This window comes from Alexandromys fortis, unplaced genomic scaffold (genome assembly GCF_014885135.2).
Source record: "Alexandromys fortis isolate MF-2015 unplaced genomic scaffold, M_Fortis_MF-2015_v1.1 scaffold_158, whole genome shotgun sequence".
Taxonomy (NCBI): domain Eukaryota; kingdom Metazoa; phylum Chordata; class Mammalia; order Rodentia; family Cricetidae; genus Alexandromys; species Alexandromys fortis.
Genome location: NW_026068039.1, coordinates 2,937,185 through 2,955,397, shown reverse-complemented (window position 1 = coordinate 2,955,397; position 18,213 = coordinate 2,937,185). Strand labels below are relative to the sequence as shown.

The 18,213-nt window shown below is 43.7% G+C and overlaps 1 protein-coding gene across 4 annotated transcripts; it reads left to right on the top strand.

The window, feature by feature from the left end:
- The first annotated feature begins 5,530 nt into the window (after positions 1-5,530).
- Positions 5,531-14,921, top strand: Cnbp (CCHC-type zinc finger nucleic acid binding protein). 4 transcript variants are annotated; one of them, XM_050165445.1, is made up of 4 exons: positions 5,531-5,697; positions 13,263-13,381; positions 13,500-13,592; positions 13,752-14,921. In XM_050165445.1, the coding sequence occupies exons 2-4, from the start codon at positions 13,279-13,281 to the stop codon at positions 14,066-14,068; spliced, it is 513 nt and encodes a 170-aa protein (XP_050021402.1). In that variant the 5' UTR covers positions 5,531-5,697; positions 13,263-13,278; the 3' UTR covers positions 14,069-14,921. The 4 variants fall into 4 exon arrangements, with proteins under 4 accessions (XP_050021402.1, XP_050021401.1, XP_050021400.1 ...); XM_050165444.1 differs by having other exon boundaries at positions 13,749-14,921; XM_050165443.1 differs by having other exon boundaries at positions 13,263-13,402.
- The last annotated feature ends 3,292 nt before the right edge of the window (positions 14,922-18,213 follow it).

Below are 18,213 nucleotides of genomic sequence, written 5' to 3'. Positions count from 1 at the left end.
TCTGTAGGCCAGGCTGGCCTTGAACTCATAGAGATCCACCTGCCTCTGCTCCCCCCCCCCCATTGCTGGGATTAAAGGCGTGCACCACCACAGCCCGGCAGTTTTGTGAGAATTTATGAAAAAGTTTTTTAAATGCCTGGCACAACTGGGCATGTGGTGCATATCTGTGATCCCAGTAACTGGGGATGTAGAGACTGGAGGATCGGGTGTCCTAGCTCATCTTGGCTCTGTAGCAAGTTTGAGTCCACCATAGGCTATAGGAAACTTTGTCTTAAAAACAAAAGAGGGCCAAGTGTTCACCACAGGTAGATCTCTGTGAGTTCAAGGCCACCCTGGTCTACAGCAGAGAGTTCCAGGAGAGCCAAGGCCACGCAGAGGTACTCTGTCTTGGGGAAAAAAAGAAAAAAGAAACAAACAAACAATTAAATGGGCTGGGTGTGAGAGCATGTGCCTCCCAGGACTAGGAAGCTGGGATAGGTTCTAAACCAGTCTGGTCTACACAGTGAGTTCCAGGCTAGCCAGTGTTACATAGTGAGATCCTGAATCTAAAACAACTTATATCAAAACCTTAAACAACTGGTAATGGTGACTCACGCTGGCAGGTTGACCTGAAGAGATGGAGGTGAGAGGATCCTGAGTTCAAGACCTGCCTGGGCTACACCTTTGCCAGGACTGACGGAGGAAGAGGCAGAGCTCTATGAATTTTGGAGATTTTTAAAAATGAATTACGTGCATGTATCTTCATGGGAAGTATGTGTATGCGAGTCTGCACTTGAGAAGGGCCTGGGATCCCTGGCTGCTGGAGTCCAGCAGCTGTGATCTGGTAACTGGACTTGTCCTCTGCAAGAGCAGTGCACACCCGTAATCCTCCCGTTGCCTCTCTAGCTCTGTGTTCTGTTTTTCTGAGACAGGTTCTCACCTTGTTGACCTACTTGGAACTCCTCCTGAAGGTCTGGCTGGCCTTGAATTCTTGGTACTCTTCTGTCCTTGGTTTCTGGACTGTGGGAGCACAGGTGTGCTCTACCACGCCCAGCTCTGACTTCTTTTCCAGGTTTTAGTTTAGCCCCTGTGTCTCTGCTTTGGAGATGGAAACCTCAATTTATTCTCCTCATCCTCAGCCACAGACTTTCCAAGTAAAGTCCAAGCAGTTTCTCAGAAAGCAAAGGAGGAATTCCTGTGTATCAGCTCAGTTTGAAAGCAGAATATGAGGCTTGTGCCATGCAGGTGGGCACTGGAGTAGAAACGAAGAGTTGGCAAGTACAGCTGTTAACTGTGACCCAGTTTAAGAGCTCACCCCTGCTGAGTCATAGCGTTTCAGCGGGTCAGGGTTAGGGTTAGGGTTAGGGTTAGGGTTAGGGTTAGGGTTAGGGGTTAGGGTTAGGGTTAGGGTTAGGGTCTCTCAAACACTCAGTACTTTCTTATGGCCCTTGTTAATATGCCAGGTCTTCAAGAGCAAGGTCTAGATGATAACTAATTACCTTTGTTACCCGCCTAACACTGGGCACAAGGTCTGACTAATATGAACAGGGAAGGAGGAGAAGGTAAAACACATTCCCAAGGCCAGAGACTTGTGGCAGGAGTCCCTTTCTTCCAGTACCGACAGCTTAACGTTTTAATTACATTTTATTTATATATTTTTGTATGAATATACTTGTGCATGTTTGGGATACTCTATCACACATGAGTGGAGGCCAGAGGATATGTTCGGAGTTCATTCTTTCCTTCTAATGTGTGGTCTCCAGAGATCAAGGCAGGCAGCAAATACTGTTACTTGCTGAACTGTCTTGGTGATCTACGGCTTAGCTTTGACAAAGCTGGGTTTGTTTTTTTCTTCCTTATTTTTAAACATTTTGAGTGAAACAGGTGGTCCTATTCAGGAAATACAAGTTAGCTTCCATTACATTTCCATTATTCTATTTGCCAATATCCTAATGCCTCACGGCCAGTCTGGAGTCATAAATAGTGAGAATTACAGAAAGTTGGATGGCAAGGGTAGAGTCATCACCTGTCACACTGCCACACCCAGCTGAAACCAGTTTTGTTTTTTTGTTTTTTTTTTGTTTTTTTTTTTTTTGGATTTTCGAGACAGGGTTTCTTTGTGGCTTTGGAGCCTGTCCTGGAACTAGCTCTGTAGACCAGGCTGGTCTCGAACTCACAGAGATCCTCCTACCTCTGCCTCCCGAGTGCTGGGATTAAAGGCGTGCTCCACCATCTCCCGGCACCAGTTTTTTTTATAAGGAACATTCCATCTCTGGACCTAAGAATAAGATCAAACATTCTATGTGTGATTGTATTTAGAATGGTAAATTTTAAAAAAAAGCCATAGTTATAATTTATCTTGATACAGTGTTGCATACTTTTAATATCAGAAAAAAAGGGGCAAAGGTAAGCAGATCTTTGTGAATTTGAGGCTAGCCAAGACTACATAATGAGACACTGTTTCAAAAGCAAAAACAGTTATGGTTCTCATATCCTAGAGAAGGAGATGCTCCCAGTCTGGACTTGGGAATATAGCCTTGAATTATACATGATCACTGCTTGACCTTAAGAAGGTGATGCTTGTCTGCAATTGCTTTATCTCAAGGCTGGATGCGGTGCTGTGTGCCTGTCATCCCAGCACTTGGGCAATGGAGGCAGGAGGATCAAGAGTTCAGTCATCTTTGGCTATCTAGGGAGTTTGAAACCATCCTGTGCTTGGAGACCTGGTCTCAAACAAACAAGAAGACACAAAGATAGGAAAGAAAAGGTCGAAATAAAGCCTGCCACTTTACTACTGGGAAGTCTGATATTACAGTCTGATATTACAGCTTGATCAATTGCTAAGGATTTAATCAACATGGCTGGAAATGTGATCTTTTGATGCTGACTATGAAAACATTTTTATGCTTCATCATTTTTGTTTAAAAGTTTAAAAATAGCACTGGTTCTTAAGATCATGCATTCATGTGTTGATAATTGTCACCTTTTTTATTAACACTGAATTAAACATGAACTGCTAAATGCTTTGCAATGATGAGTAGTGTTGATTTGAATCTAGGTTTCATGTCTCTCGATCATTCATAGCCTCAGAACTGAAAAGGTAACTGAGATGGTATTCTAAGCAAAAATGGTAGTTCATGCCTGGAGTGGTGCATGCCTTTAATCTCAGCACTTGGGAGGCAGCGGAAGGCAAATCTCTAAGTTCAAGACCAGCCTGGACTACAGAGACGCGTTCCAGCAAAGCTAGGCCTACACAGAGAAACCCTGTCTCAAAAAAAGCAAAGAAAAAAATGAATAAATAAAAACAAAACAAACAAAAACAGTAGCTCAAGTATACATATCCATCAAAAGAATGAAGGGGACTGGAAGGGGTCTTCATTCTTGTTTTACCTTTTACTTTTTTTTAGATTTATTTTTATTTTGTGTGTATGGATGTTTTGGTTACATTCATGTCTGTGTAACACATCGGTACAGTGTCTGTGGAGGCAAAAAGAAAGTTTTGGATCCTTTGGAACTGGAGTTATAGATGGTTATGGCATGCCATGTGGGTGCTGGGAGTTGAGTGTGGGTCCTCTGGAAGACCAGCCAGTGTTCTTTCCAGCTGAGCTGTCTCTTTGGTACTGGGTATTGGAAACCAGGATCTCACACATATCAGCCACTCTACTACTGAGGCCATATCCCCAGCCTGGCATTCAACTTCCATAGATTTCTGCATTCAGCTTAAAAAAAAAAAAGATTTATGAAGCCGGGCATGGTGGTGCAAGTTTATAATCCCAGAACTCTGAAGGTAGATGCAGGTGGATCTCAGTGAGTTCGAGGCCAGCCTGGCCTACATAGCGAGTTCCAGGACAACCAGGGCTCCAACAAAAACAACAAAGATCTATGTGGCTGAGTGTATTTATGTGCACCTTCTAAGACAGAGGGTATTAGCTCCTCTGGGATTGGAGTTAATGGTAGTCAGTAGTTAGCGGTATGAACTAAATTCTGGGCCTCTGCAAGAGCAGCATGTGGATTTTTTTTTTCTTTTCTCTTTTTTTTTTTTTTGGTAGTGCTTTTATTTTTTATTTTCCAAGACAGGGTTTCTCTGTGTAGCCAGGGCTGTAGGGCTGTCCAGGAACTCACTCTGTAGATTAGCAGACCAGGCTGGCCTGGAACTCACAAATTCGCAATCTCCTCTGCCTACAGAGTGCTCGGATTAAGGTCTGTACCACCACCTCCTGACTTTGTTTTGTTTTTGAGATAAGGTCTCACTATGGTTGAAGGTTTTGTTTGGTGAGGCTGGAGATGGAATCCAGAGCCTTGTGCAAGCGCAAGAGAGGTAAATGCTCAACTACTAAACTGAATTTCCACCCCAAGAGTCTTGCCATGTAGCCTTGGCTGGCCTGGAACTTGCTGTATAGATTAGGATAAACTTGAACTGACAGAGATTCTAATGCCTCTATTTCCCAAGTGCAAGAGATTAAAAGTGTGTGCCACCATGCCTGGCTGCAAGTGCTCTTAACTATTAAGTCATTTCTGCGGGCCCATATTTACGTTTAAAGAGCAAGTCATTCGTGGGAACAGAGTCCACTCTGGACACAGCAGTCACAATAGGGCTAACCTTGATAAGTGTATTAATATTCAGACAAATTTAGTTCTTTTTGGAACTCATGAGACTTGTGAATGTTCCACTTTTTTTCCTTGTTTGTATTAGAAACTCATTCCGAAATTGGATAGAGTTCTAGAATGTTTTAGTTTACATAGAACAACTTTTTGGGGGGTGCGATGATAGTACTGGGGAGGAAAGCCAGGACTTAAAATGAAAACTTAGATGAAAGGTTTGTAGGCCTTTTGACTGACTTCACACAGACTCTCTATTGGAGACACCACCAAATTCAAACTTAAGGTCATTCCTGAAAGGGACAGCCCAGGCCAGTGATTTTCCCGGCCTCCTCTCTCACCCAGAAATCCTAGGGATGTCAGTCAAGACTTGTCACAAGGATGTTGAGACACTGATCTCAGTAGTAGTACCCTGCCATCATCTTCACCCTCATTAGGCATTTTCATTTGGGAGGACTGCCAAGGGCACTAGCAGCGCGATGTCGATTTATACCCAGGAGGCACAAAAACCAAACGCCTCTCATGGGCCATAATGGTGGCCACAACCACTTCTATGACCAGGCTACTACGTACGACCTTCCCCCAAACTTAAGTGTGTGTTCTGGAAACTTGGCCTCCTGGGGGCCACCGGCTTAGGGGACGCCGGCTCCCGCAAGCTGCGACCACTGCCCAGGACAGTCCCCTAGAATACGGCTGGCAGGAGCGGTCACTGCGGGCTGGGGGAAGGCCACCAAACTTGGAGGGACGAACCGCCCTAAAGAAAGCAGCGGACAAGTCCTTGAGCTCCGGAACCCAGCTCCAGGCGGGAAGCCACGCGCCGGGCAGCCGGAAGAGGCGGAGCGAGGAGCGCGGAGGAGGAGCTTGCCCCGCCCCACGCCGCCCTCGCGCTAGACCCGCGCTCCCCGCGGGCGCTTCTGATTGGCCGGCCCCGTTCCCTGCGCTGATTGGACGCGTGGGCGAGGCGGAGGAGAGCCGTGCGCAGCGGCGTGTGTGGGGCCGTGTGCAGACCCGCGTGTGGCGCAGGCAAGGACTCTGAAAATAAACAGCCGCTGTTTTGCGAGTCGTCTTCCAGGGCCTGCGTCCGAGTCTCCTCCGCTGTGGGCAGCTCAGACGCCGAAGGTGAGGGCTGGGGATGTAGACTGCCCCGCGGAGGCCGCGGGGTTGGCCCAGCCGAGACCGAATGGGGGTCCGGAGCTGCGAGGCGCGATGGCGGCCGCACCTTGGCCTGCTCCCTGCTGCGTCAGGCGCGGGGCTCGGCCTGTCTGCCTCCTGGGCCTTGGTTTCCGGCCCGCCGCCGTCGGGCGACCGTCCTGGCCGCTCGGCGGCGCGGGAACTGGGAACCGGTGCGTGGCGGGTCTCGCTCGGCGCCCACGGTCGCGCAGGCCGCAGGCAAGCGGCAACGAGGCCCGGCGCCCTTGGGGCTGAGGCGGAGAGGGTCGCGCGCGGGCCTAGCGCCCGGGGCCAGTGTGGCGGGAAGTCCTGGAACGAGGCGGTATGCGGGGAAGGGCGCCCTGGCGCGTGAAGGTCCGTAGGCAGACCTCCGGGTGGAGGCCTGGCGGGCCATGTGCCAGCGGCTGCGTGGCCTCAGGAGCCGGCCCGTGACGAAGCCCGCGCACGCCCCTGTAAGGCTCCGGAGTCGGGATTCGGTTCTCTAGATTGCCAACCTTTATTCCTCTTGATTTCTTGTAGTTTTTTTTTTTTTTTATTATAAACGGCTTATTCTACGCCGGTGCTCAAGCCGCTTTCTCCTGAATCGATAAGATTCAAGTTTTAGATCCTCCGACTCTGCTGGGGCGGCCGGAGGTGGGAAGGGTTCCCAGTTTGTCAAGCCCTACCTAAGGCCATCCCGGCGGCAGAAATCGTTGCCAGTGTTACTCGGATTAAACGGATATAAATTACAGCAGGCCTCGGAAGTAGAATTGGCAGAGGTGAATCTAGATTTTCACTAGCGTGGAAACCTGCTTTAGAATGGTCTAATCGCCCCCACTTGAGTTTGGGTGCTGATTTTATAGGTAAATCTTTAGCTTGTTGCCACATGTCAAGCACGTGGCCTCAACTATCTGGCACTTCCAGAGGAAGTGACTACAGATGGCCTGGGGTGGGGGCGGGGGTCCCGGAAAGGAAACCCCGCACAGCAATCCGATTTCAAGTTTTTGAAATATTATCGAGGACACAAAACAGGCAAGACACTGAACTTGTCTGCATCAGTGTAAAAGGGAATTAAGTTAGCTTCATTTTTGTTTCCAAGTTTTAGGAGATAAAAATCCCTATTTCCTATTTTGGAGAGATTTACGCCAATGATTTAATCGTTGGATTTAAGTTTTCTCAAGTTTGTTAGCCGTTTGCACTTGGTATATATTGAGTGTAAGGTTGTTGAGAGTTTTAAAAAGATACATGAACTGTGGTTCTTAACAATTCTTTAGTTCTGAAAAACTATTTTAAAGAATTATTAGCGTGGTTAAAGTGCAAGCTTATCAAGCTGTAACCCCCTAGTTGTATCTGCTTTTTTTTCTCAGCATGCCTTGTCTACAAGGAACTCTGTGTATGCTGTATAAAGGGAATAGGTTATTGGAATCCCAAGGGCTGAATTTTACCCCCAAATTACAGCTCCTGGCAAACAGTTTATAAAACCAAACATAAGTGCTGTATGTTTGTACTTGCCTCCTTCATATTTAAAAAATCTTGTATTTGAATTGTTCCTTTTCATACTGATAGCAAGAGGTAATTTATTTTATTTTAAACAGATGTGCAATCTGTAAAATACTTTAAATCAAATGAGTGGAAGACCAAGGGTTTTTTATATTCTGGCAATTGAACAACTGCAAATGGGTAAAATACTTTTAAAGTATTAAAAATTTTGTAATTATTTATGGGATTCTTTTGGACTTTTAGAACCTGATAAAAATTTAGTAAATAAGTCACTGCTGGAATGCTCCATGAAGTAAATACAGCAAGAGTTTGCCTTTCTCTTCATAGCCTCCTAACAGTAAGTTGAGAGCCAGAAGACTAATACTGAGGCCTCGTGGCCAGCTATGTGGAGAATGCTCTTTTCCATACTGCCTCACTTAATAAGGGCTCTTATTCTGGCAGTGTCTGATTTCAGGTTGTTAAATACATGGGATAATGAAGTGAACTTAGGCCTCTATGTAGATTACAAATAGGGTTCTGTATATTAGAAATACAAGCCAGGCGTGGTGATACAGGATTGTAAATAAGTTTGAGGCCTGCCTAGGCAACAGTAAAGTTGTCTTAAAGGGCAGGGAAATCCAGGAGTGATGGAATACTCCTTTACTCCTTGAACTCGGGGAGGCTGAAGCCTGTCTCTCAATTTGAGGACAGCCTCCTATATCTAATAAATTACAGACCAGCAAAGGCTGCCTGAGACCCTATTGCCATAAGGGGTGGGGAATGGAAGAAATACAAAAATTACAATAATCTGGAGTTGACTCCATAGTTAGAAATGAGTTTATTAGTGAAATTAAGTTGCTAGTGTTTGTGTTGACACTCAGGTTTAAGGAGAAAAAAAGATTTTGTCTTAAGAATCAAGACATCTCTTGTGAATAAATTTCAAATGACTATTTGGAGTCTTTTGGTTTTGTTTGTTTGTTTTTCGAGACAGGGTTTCTCTGTATAGTTTTGAAGCCTGTCCTGGAACTAGCTCTTGTACATCATCAGGCTGGCCTCAAACTCAAAGAGATTGGCCTCCCAAATGCTCTGATTAAAGGAGTCATAACATTCTAAACTTCAGTTTTTATTCTAAAAGAGTGAAAACTTTGTTGTGCATTGGAATTCAGATAACATAAGAAGCATGTATGTGCATGCTTTTCACCACTTTATCACTTGCCTTAATTCTGCAGAGACTTAGAGGCTGACTGACATCTTGTTAGTACTAGAGTCTACCTTATGACTTAAGTAAGTCACTTGTTCTCTAATTTTTTATTTTTATTTTTTGTCTTTGGTTGTTTAGTTTTAATGAGACTGGTTCTCTGTGTATCCCTCGCTGTCCTGGAACTCACTGTAAACCAGGCTGGCATCCAACTCAGATAATGCCTGCCTCAGCGTCCCAAGTGCTGGGATTAGGCTTGTGTCACCATGCCTGGCCACCCTGTTGCCTTATTAAAGGGGAGCAAGGATACATAACTTGGAGAGTGGTTAACATAATAGATAATATTTATGGGTGACATACTATTAATCAAGACTTTGTACGGGTAGCCAGGACAGGCAGGAGTGGATGTAATTAACTGAGGTCAGGTAGTGAATTGTCATCATGGTGTCCAGAATCAGGTAACACAAGATTGTATCTTGTTTCCTTTTATTATATCTACTTTATTACAACAACAGAGTGTGTGGTATGTGGTGCCAAGCCAATTTACTGGAGCATAATACTAAGTGAGCATATTCAGAGAGCAAGAACTGAATATGCCCTCTCAGTATAGTAGCCCTGATAAGGCAGGGATAACCCCATGCTTGGGAAAAATTGATCTAAAGCATATAAGTGAATGTAAACCATTGTGCCAGGAAAGCCAGATGAAATAGTAAAGATAGCTCAATACACACCATTCTTGATGAGTGCCATTTTCTCAGTATTCTTGTTACATAATATGAATGCATTTTCTGAGAGGTAGTTAGGATAATTTTTTTTCCTGTGTAAAGGTTGGCACTCTACCACTGAGCTACATCTTCAGCCTGGAGATTGTTTTATTAGAATTCCTGTTAGCTTTGACTGTGTATACAGTTAAAAAGTGCATTTGCTGGGTGGCTTTTTTCTTTTTTGGTTTTTCGAGACGGTTTCTCTGTGGTGCTTTGGAGCCTTTTCTGGAACTAGCTCTTGTAGCCCAGGCTGGCCTCAAACTCACAGAGATCTGCCTACCTCTCTGCCTCCCAAGTGCTGGGATTCAAGGCATGCTCCACCACCGCCCGGTTTAGTTTGCTGGTTTTGATATAAAAATGTATTATTGAAAATAAAAACAAATAGCTATAAAGTCTGTTAATCTGTAAAACCTGGGTAGGTTCAACATCTGTTGAACAATCAAGCCTCTTAGTTTTATACTGGCCTTTTAAGTCAATCTTTTCCAAACTTGTTTTTTTTTTTATTATTTTTTATTTATTAATTAAAGATTTCTGCCTCCTCCCTGCCACCCATTTCCCTCCTCCTCCCCATCAAGTCCCCCTCCCTTATCAGCTGGAAGAGCAATCAGGGTTCCTTATCTGACTGTGGATCACTGTCTTTTTTTGAGTGGCAAGACTTACCATATCTTTAGCTGTAGTTTGTGCCATGACACTGTGGTACTTAGAATTGAGGCATAGAGTGGCACAAAAATGAGCTCAGCAGGTAAAGGTATTTATGGCACAAACCAGATACCTGAGTTTGATTCCTGGAATCCATGTGAAGGTTGAGAGAAATGACATTGAAGTGGTCTTCTGACTGCAGGATGTGTCCTGCCCTGCCCCCCCATACATTTGTGTGTGTGTGTGTGTGTGTGTGTGTTCATGAGTACCATGTGAATGCAGAGTTGTCTAGAGGACAGCAAGTATCAGACCCTCTGCTAGAGCAATAACTAAGCTTAACCACTGAATAATCTCCAGCCCATGTATATAATGCATCTGCCCCCCCCCCACCTCTTCCCCCTTTTTTAGGCAGTGTTTCTTGTAGCCAAGGCTGGCCTTGAGCTGATCCTCCCGCCTCTTCCTCCCTACTGAGATTGCAAGCCAGTACCACCATTCCTGGCTTTATTTTTCTATAATTCTAGTTTTTATTTTTTTTTAAGATTTATTACGTAGAGTATTCTGCCTGCATGTATGCCTGCAGGCCAGAAGAGGGCGCCAGATCTCATTGCAGATGGTTATTAGCCACAGTGTGGTTGCTTGGAATTGAACTCCAGGACCTCAAGGATATTTATTATGTATACATTGTTCTGCCTGCATGTGTGTCTGGATGCCAGAAGAGGACACCAGATCTCATTACAGATGGTTGTGAGCCACAATGTATGTGGTTGCTGGGAATTGAACTCGGGACCTCTGGAAAAACAGTCTGGGCTCTTAACTTCTAAGCCATCTCTCCAGCCCTGGGTTGGTTTTTGTTGGGATCTAGTCTCACCATGTAACTTCTGGATTGTTCTAAACATCTAAGACCATCCTGCCACTGCCTGTTAATTCTGCTTGCTTGCTCTCTGATTTTTCAAGACATGGTTTCTCTGTAGCTTTGGAGCCTGTCCTTGAACTCGCTCTGTAGATCAGACTGGCCTCAAACTCATTGCCTCCCGAGTGCTAGGATTAAAGGCGGTGCTAGGATTAAAGGCGGGTGCCGCCACCTCCTGGCTTGTTCTCTCTCTCTCTTTCAGGACAGGGTTTTGCTGTAGTTCTAGAGCCTGTCCTGGAACTAGCTCTTGTAGACCAGGCTGGCCTCAAACTCATAGAGATCCCCCTGCCTCTCATTAAAGGAGGGCACCACCTCTGCCCGGCCTCTTTCCCTTTTTAAAAGGTTTTTATAAATCTGTGTGTGTAGTCCTGAAGATAGGACCCAGGGCTTCAAGAAAGAATGCTAGGCAAGTGCTATACTACAATCTTAGCCAGTATTTTTATTTCTTTTTTTGGGGGGGGGTTTCGAGACAGGGTTTCTCTGTGGCTTTGGAGCCTCCTGAAACTAGCTCTGTAGACCAGGCTGGTCTCGAACTCACAGAGATCCACCTGCCTCTGCCTGGGATTAAAGGCGTGCACCACCACCACCCGGCAGTATTTTTATTTCATATTGACATTTTGTGTAGCACTTTGAGAGGTCTGAGTTCTTAGAAAAGAACTTCTGTGGCAAGTTAAAGCAAGATAGAGGCCTGACTGCTGACTTGTTTAGTTATCCCTTGTGGAAATTTCTCACGACTTCAGGGTTGTTAGATAATAACTTTTTCCACCTAGAACTTGCTTGGTTCACTCTATGCTAGCATGAGTGTGCCATGTGCATACCCAGTGCAAGTGGAGGCCAGAAGAGGGTGCCCAGTATTCTGGTACTGGATCTCTGTCAGTGCTGGGAACAGAACTCCAGTCTTTCCGTGACATCAAGTGCTTGTAACTGCTGAGCCATCTTGCCAGCCTGAAGTTAGGCTATTTATTTATTTATTTATTTATTTATTGTGTCTTTGTTTTTAATTGGAAATGCCCTTATAGAGTGAGCCTTGATCCCTATTGGAAGCAAAAGCCTTAGCTCCTAAAAATCTGCTTGTATAAAATCATACCTGTGATTTGACTTGGAGTAATATTGAACCTTTAATGAGTATATAATTGAAAAGTACCATTGTAGTAAATTACTAGTGTAGTAACTTATGATAACAAACTTATTTAGTGCTTTACTGTTGTTATTTGATTAGATTGGATTGGGTCTATATGAGAAATAGTTGCACAAAGCAAAAAGTACTTAAGGTTTTCCTGCTGTTCCTAAAAGCCATGCTATATAACCGCCATTTAAAAGATCACTATATGGTATGCTGTGGTGATTCAAAGGTGAATTACTTGGCCTCAGCTCTTTAGGAATATGATAAAAGCATTGTGTTAGTGTGATCTGGTAGCTCTTAATAGAGTACCCTGGATTTTAATACAAATTCCAATTTAGGAGAGGTGTTCAGATTTTTTTATAAAGTTAGCATTGAAATAATGCTTTAAAAGTTAGGGGACTGGGGCTGGAGAGATGGCTCCGTGTTGAGACTGGCTGCTCTTCCAGAGGTCCTGAGTTCAATTCCCAGCAACCACATGGTGGCTCACAACCATTTGTAATGAGATCTGGTGCCCTCTTTCTGGCGTGCAGATATGCATAGAGGCGGAATGTTGTATACATAATAAATAAAATCTTTTTTTTTTTTAAATCAGGGGACTGTAGAGATGGTTCATTGGTTAGGAGCACTAACTGTTCTTCCAGAGTACCCAGGTTCAATTCCCAGCACCCACATGGCAGCTCATAACAGTAATTATGCTCTGGGAGACCTGACACCCATGATAAAACACCAATGGGCATAAAACAAAAATAAATAAACCTTTAAAAAGAAGGTAGAAAAGAATGGGACAAGTGAGAGGGGAGTGCAGAGAAACCTAATAGGTATGAAAGTCATGATTCTCAGCTGTGTTGAGTTTTTATGAGTAGTAGATAAAATCTCTATAAAGGTATAACTAAATATGTGTGTGCATATGACATACTTTTTGAGTTGCCTGGCCAAATTGAGAAGACAATTTGTGTGCACACTATCTAAGACTGCTGAGTTCATTGGCTGTGGATTGACTTTGGTTTCAAGTTTTTGGGAAAGGATCTGAGTGTATGTGTTGTGTGTGTCTATCTGAGGCTGGCCTAGAGCTCAGGATTCTCGGCCACTGTTCTTAGCTTGAATTTTAAATTAGTATTTCTTGACGAAAGTAAGCTTGTTTTTCTTTTTGAGATTAAGCGTCCTTGGGCACTAGGCACACAACATTCATGCTGGCAAAACACTCAGGTAAAAAAATGGACCTGGACCTGGAATGTTAGGGTATTACTGGGATTATTAACACAAGCTTATGTTAATCCATATGCCTCATTATTGTAACATACAATTTTAGGATTTTTCATTTGCATATGGTATTGGGTAAATAAATCAAGAGTAAACAGATGGGTGTTATTCTAACCACTATAAAGTAATTCCAAGTGATTAATGTTATTTTTATTATTCCAGAGCTCTAACTGCAGCTATGAGCAGCAACGAATGCTTCAAGTGTGGACGATCTGGCCACTGGGCCAGGGAGTTCCCTACTGGTGGAGGTCGGGGTCGTGGAATGAGAAGCCGTGGCAGAGGTGGTTTTACCTCGGATAGAGGTATTTTTGTCGAATAAAAAATTTGAGGTGCTGCAGAATTCATTAATAACAAGACTGGCCTGATTATCCCAAATCTTTTTATTTTTGCTCAAAATAGGGTTCCAGTTTGTTTCCTCATCTCTTCCTGATATCTGTTACCGCTGTGGTGAGTCTGGTCATCTTGCCAAGGATTGTGATCTTCAGGAGGATGGTAAGTATTTAACACTTCATACTCTTGGGAGAGGTGTGTACCTACACATGGCTTTGTTATGTTTCTAGTTTAGAGGGTTTGTAGCATGTGATTTAAAGCCTAGCTTTACTTTGTAAAGGTTTTATAGTCTTGGTCTGCTTCTTTTCCTTATTGTTGAAGCCTGCTATAACTGCGGTAGAGGTGGCCACATTGCCAAGGACTGCAAGGAGCCCAAGAGAGAGCGAGAGCAATGCTGCTACAACTGTGGCAAGCCAGGCCATCTGGCCCGTGACTGTGACCACGCGGATGAGCAGAAGTGCTACTCTTGTGGTGAATTTGGACATATTCAAAAAGACTGCACCAAGGTGAAGTGCTATAGGTGTGGTGAAACTGGTCATGTAGCCATCAATTGCAGCAAGACAAGTGAAGTCAACTGTTACCGCTGTGGCGAGTCAGGGCATCTTGCACGGGAATGCACAATTGAGGCTACAGCCTAATTATTTTCCTTTGTCGCCCCTCCTTTTTCTGATTGATGGTTGTATTATTTTCTCTGAATCCTCTTCACTGGCCAAAGGTTGGCAGATAGAGGCTGTTCCCAGGCCAGTGAGCTTTAACTTGCAGTGTAAAAGGAGGAAAGGGGTGGAAAAAAAAACCCGAATTTCTGCATTTAACTACAAAAAAAAGTTTATGTTTAGTTTGGTAGAGGTGTTATGTATAATGCTTTGTTAAAGAACCCCCTTTCCGTGCCACTGGTGAATAGGGATTAATGAATGGGAAGAGTTAAGTCAGACCAGTAAGCCCTTCTGGGTTTGAGTGTGTTCCCATGTAGGAGGTAAAACAATTCTGGAAGCATCTGAACTTCCATAAATAACATTAATTTTTAGTATAATGATGGCCTTGGAATGTCTGACCTCAGTAGCTATTAAATAACATCAGTAACATCTGTATCAGGCCCTCGTAGAACATACAATTGAGTGGGAGTAAACTGAAGAAGACAACGTGTTGATGGCTATGCCAGGGAGATCGGGATAAAAGCCCAACAACACAGGAGCAGCTTCATCCCATACAGATGGTGATGGCAAAGGTGTAGAACACATTTTTTCAAAGACTAAATCTAAAACCCAGAGTAAACATCGCTCAGAGTTAGCATAATTTGGAGCTATTCAGGAATTGCAGAGAAATGCATTTTCACAGAAATCAAGATGTTATTTTTGTATACTATATCACTTAGAAAACTGTTTCATTTGCTGTAATCAGTTTTTAAAAGTCGAATGGAAAAAGCAACTGAAGTCTTAGAAAATAGAAGATGTAATTTTAAACTATTCCAATAAAGCTGGAGGAGGAAGGGGAGNTAGGTGTGGTGAAACTGGTCATGTAGCCATCAATTGCAGCAAGACAAGTGAAGTCAACTGTTACCGCTGTGGCGAGTCAGGGCATCTTGCACGGGAATGCACAATTGAGGCTACAGCCTAATTATTTTCCTTTGTCGCCCCTCCTTTTTCTGATTGATGGTTGTATTATTTTCTCTGAATCCTCTTCACTGGCCAAAGGTTGGCAGATAGAGGCTGTTCCCAGGCCAGTGAGCTTTAACTTGCAGTGTAAAAGGAGGAAAGGGGTGGAAAAAAAAACCGAATTTCTGCATTTAACTACAAAAAAAAAGTTTATGTTTAGTTTGGTAGAGGTGTTATGTATAATGCTTTGTTAAAGAACCCCCTTTCCGTGCCACTGGTGAATAGGGATTAATGAATGGGAAGAGTTAAGTCAGACCAGTAAGCCCTTCTGGGTTTGAGTGTGTTCCCATGTAGGAGGTAAAACAATTCTGGAAGCATCTGAACTTCCATAAATAACATTAATTTTTAGTATAATGATGGCCTTGGAATGTCTGACCTCAGTAGCTATTAAATAACATCAGTAACATCTGTATCAGGCCCTCGTAGAACATACATTTGAGTGGGAGTAAACTGAAGAAGACAACGTGTTGATGGCTATGCCAGGGAGATCGGGATAAAAGCCCAACAACACAGGAGCAGCTTCATCCCATACAGATGGTGATGGCAAAGGTGTAGAACACATTTTTTCAAAGACTAAATCTAAAACCCAGAGTAAACATCGCTCAGAGTTAGCATAATTTGGAGCTATTCAGGAATTGCAGAGAAATGCATTTTCACAGAAATCAAGATGTTATTTTTGTATACTATATCACTTAGAAAACTGTTTCATTTGCTGTAATCAGTTTTTAAAAGTCGAATGGAAAAATCAACTGAAGTCTTAGAAAATAGAAGATGTAATTTTAAACTATTCCAATAAAGCTGGAGGAGGAAGGGGAGTTTGACTAAAGTTCCTTTTGTTTGTTTTAAATTTTCATCGATGTATATAGAACAAAATACCATATTAAAGAGGGGAATGTGGAGGACTGAAAGATGACAGTTTGGACTTTTCTTTCTGTGCTAAGTAATGTCTTCAGTAAGGAGAAGCTGGTGACAGAACACAGTGGTTCTGGTGCTTTGTTCACTTGCAGAACTAACTGTAGAAAATTTTCTGGATCTGCTAAATGGTCTGGTCTCATGGGAAAAGGCAGTTGCCACATAAGTTTGGTGACCTGACTTTGGTTCCAGGATCTATGTAAAGATGGAAAGAGAACTGACTCCTGAGTTGTGTTTTGACTTCCATATTTGCAAAAAGAAAATTCTCTTGATTTGCTCTTAGGTCTGTGTTTACTCAAAATTGGTCTGGACCTCACAGCTTTTAGCATTTTTTAAATTTTTTCTGGGCTTCTGATATGATCTCCCATCCCCACCCCCAGGATCATTTGATTTAGTTCCTTTATAATAATAAACGCAAGCTAGCGGTATGTAGTTTAAGGTCAACCATAAGCACCTTCCTACCCCTGCTCTCTGATACATAATTGGTATTTTTCCCATTTAGTAGTTAATTGGTACCCTCTCCTTGCCATGTGATTCTTCACACTGGTTTTTTTGGTGTGTGCTGCACTGCCTGCCCCCCACCCCAGGTTTTTTGAGACAGGGTTTATCTGTAGCTCTGGTGCTTGTCCTGGAAGTTGCTCTGTAGATCAAGCCTCAAGCTCACAGAGATCCGCCTGCCTCTGCCTTTTCAGTGCTGGGATTAAGGCATGCGCCACAACTGACATTCCTTCCATGTGTGCCTGCAGGCCAGAAGAGTGCACCAGTTATTATAGATGGCTGTGAGCCACCATGTGGTTGCTGGGAATTGAACTTGGCCAGTGCTCTTAGCCACTAAGCCATCTCTCCAGCCCGGGTTTATTTTTTATCCTGTGGTCAGTTTGTGATGTCTGTTACTTGGACTTAAATGTTGGAGTATCTCAGCTGTGCTCTGCCTATGACATATTTACCCAGTTTTACACTGCATCTTGGTGTTTTTCCTGAGCAAGTGGTGTGTGTAAGTAGCCAAGCATATTAAATACCCTAGTAAAATTGTTTCTGAAGGTAGAAAGCAGCATAAGAAGTAATGACCTGCTTTTAAACACTAGTATTGAGCACAGTTGAATCCTGGCGCTGGAGGGTGGAAGTAGGCTTAGTGTGTTATTCCTGAATAATCTCAACATGGATCTCATGTAAAGGTCGGAATAGAGAACTGGCTTTTACAATGTCTTGATGGACTTAACACAACCTGGGGCATGCATGCACATATGTGGTTTCTTTTCAGCCTCTGATCTAAAATTCCAGTGCATACTGGAATGTAGGTTTTGGTTCTTTGGCCTTTACAAATAATGAAAATTACAAGTATGTTGGCTTGCTTTTTGGGTGTGTTGGGAGGGGGTCTTCAAGATCTGTATAACAGCTCTGGCTGTCCTGAAACTTGCTTTGTAGACGAGCCTTGCCCTGAACGCAAGAGATCCACTTGCCTCTGCCTCTTGTGTGTGTCCTATCACAGTCCAACAGCCTGTATCTTACTCTAAAAAGGATTTGTTGATTGTCCTGTGCATTCTTACAATACTTTAAAAGTTCTTTCCCCCTGAGGAATAAATACCCTTAAGAATTATGTGGGGGAGGGTGGTTGAAGAGGTTACTCCACAGATAAGAGCACAGACTGCTCTCCCAGAGGACCTAGTTTGTTTCCCAGCACTCACATGGCATCTCACAACCATCTGTTAACACTAGGTTCCAGGGGATCTGATGCCCTTCTGTCCTCCAAAGGCGCTGTACACATTGCTCATCCATTCAGGTAAAACACCCACCCATAAAACAATCTGGATGTGTGCTGTGTGCATTTAGTTACAGAACTCAGGAAGCAGAGGAGGTGAGATGAGTTTGAGGCTGTCTTGGACTGTTTCAGGAACAACCAGGGCTACATAGTACTTAGTCAGAAGAGGAGGCTACTAATCTGTTTAGCAGCACTTGTTCTTCGAGGACCAAGCAGCATTTGGGGTTCTGGTTCCAGCACCAACATGACATGTCAGTCACCTGTAATTCCAGTTCCAGAGGATTCTAATGCACTTTTGGCTGGCTTGGCACTGGGTGCACACTGGTGTTTGTACGTACATGCTACACAGCCTGATGACTGCCTACCCCAGCATTTGGGAGTCAGAAGTTGATGGTTAGCTTGGCCTACATTGAAAGGCCATGTCTTAAAGATGAAAAAGGTGAGCTGGCTCAGGAAGGAA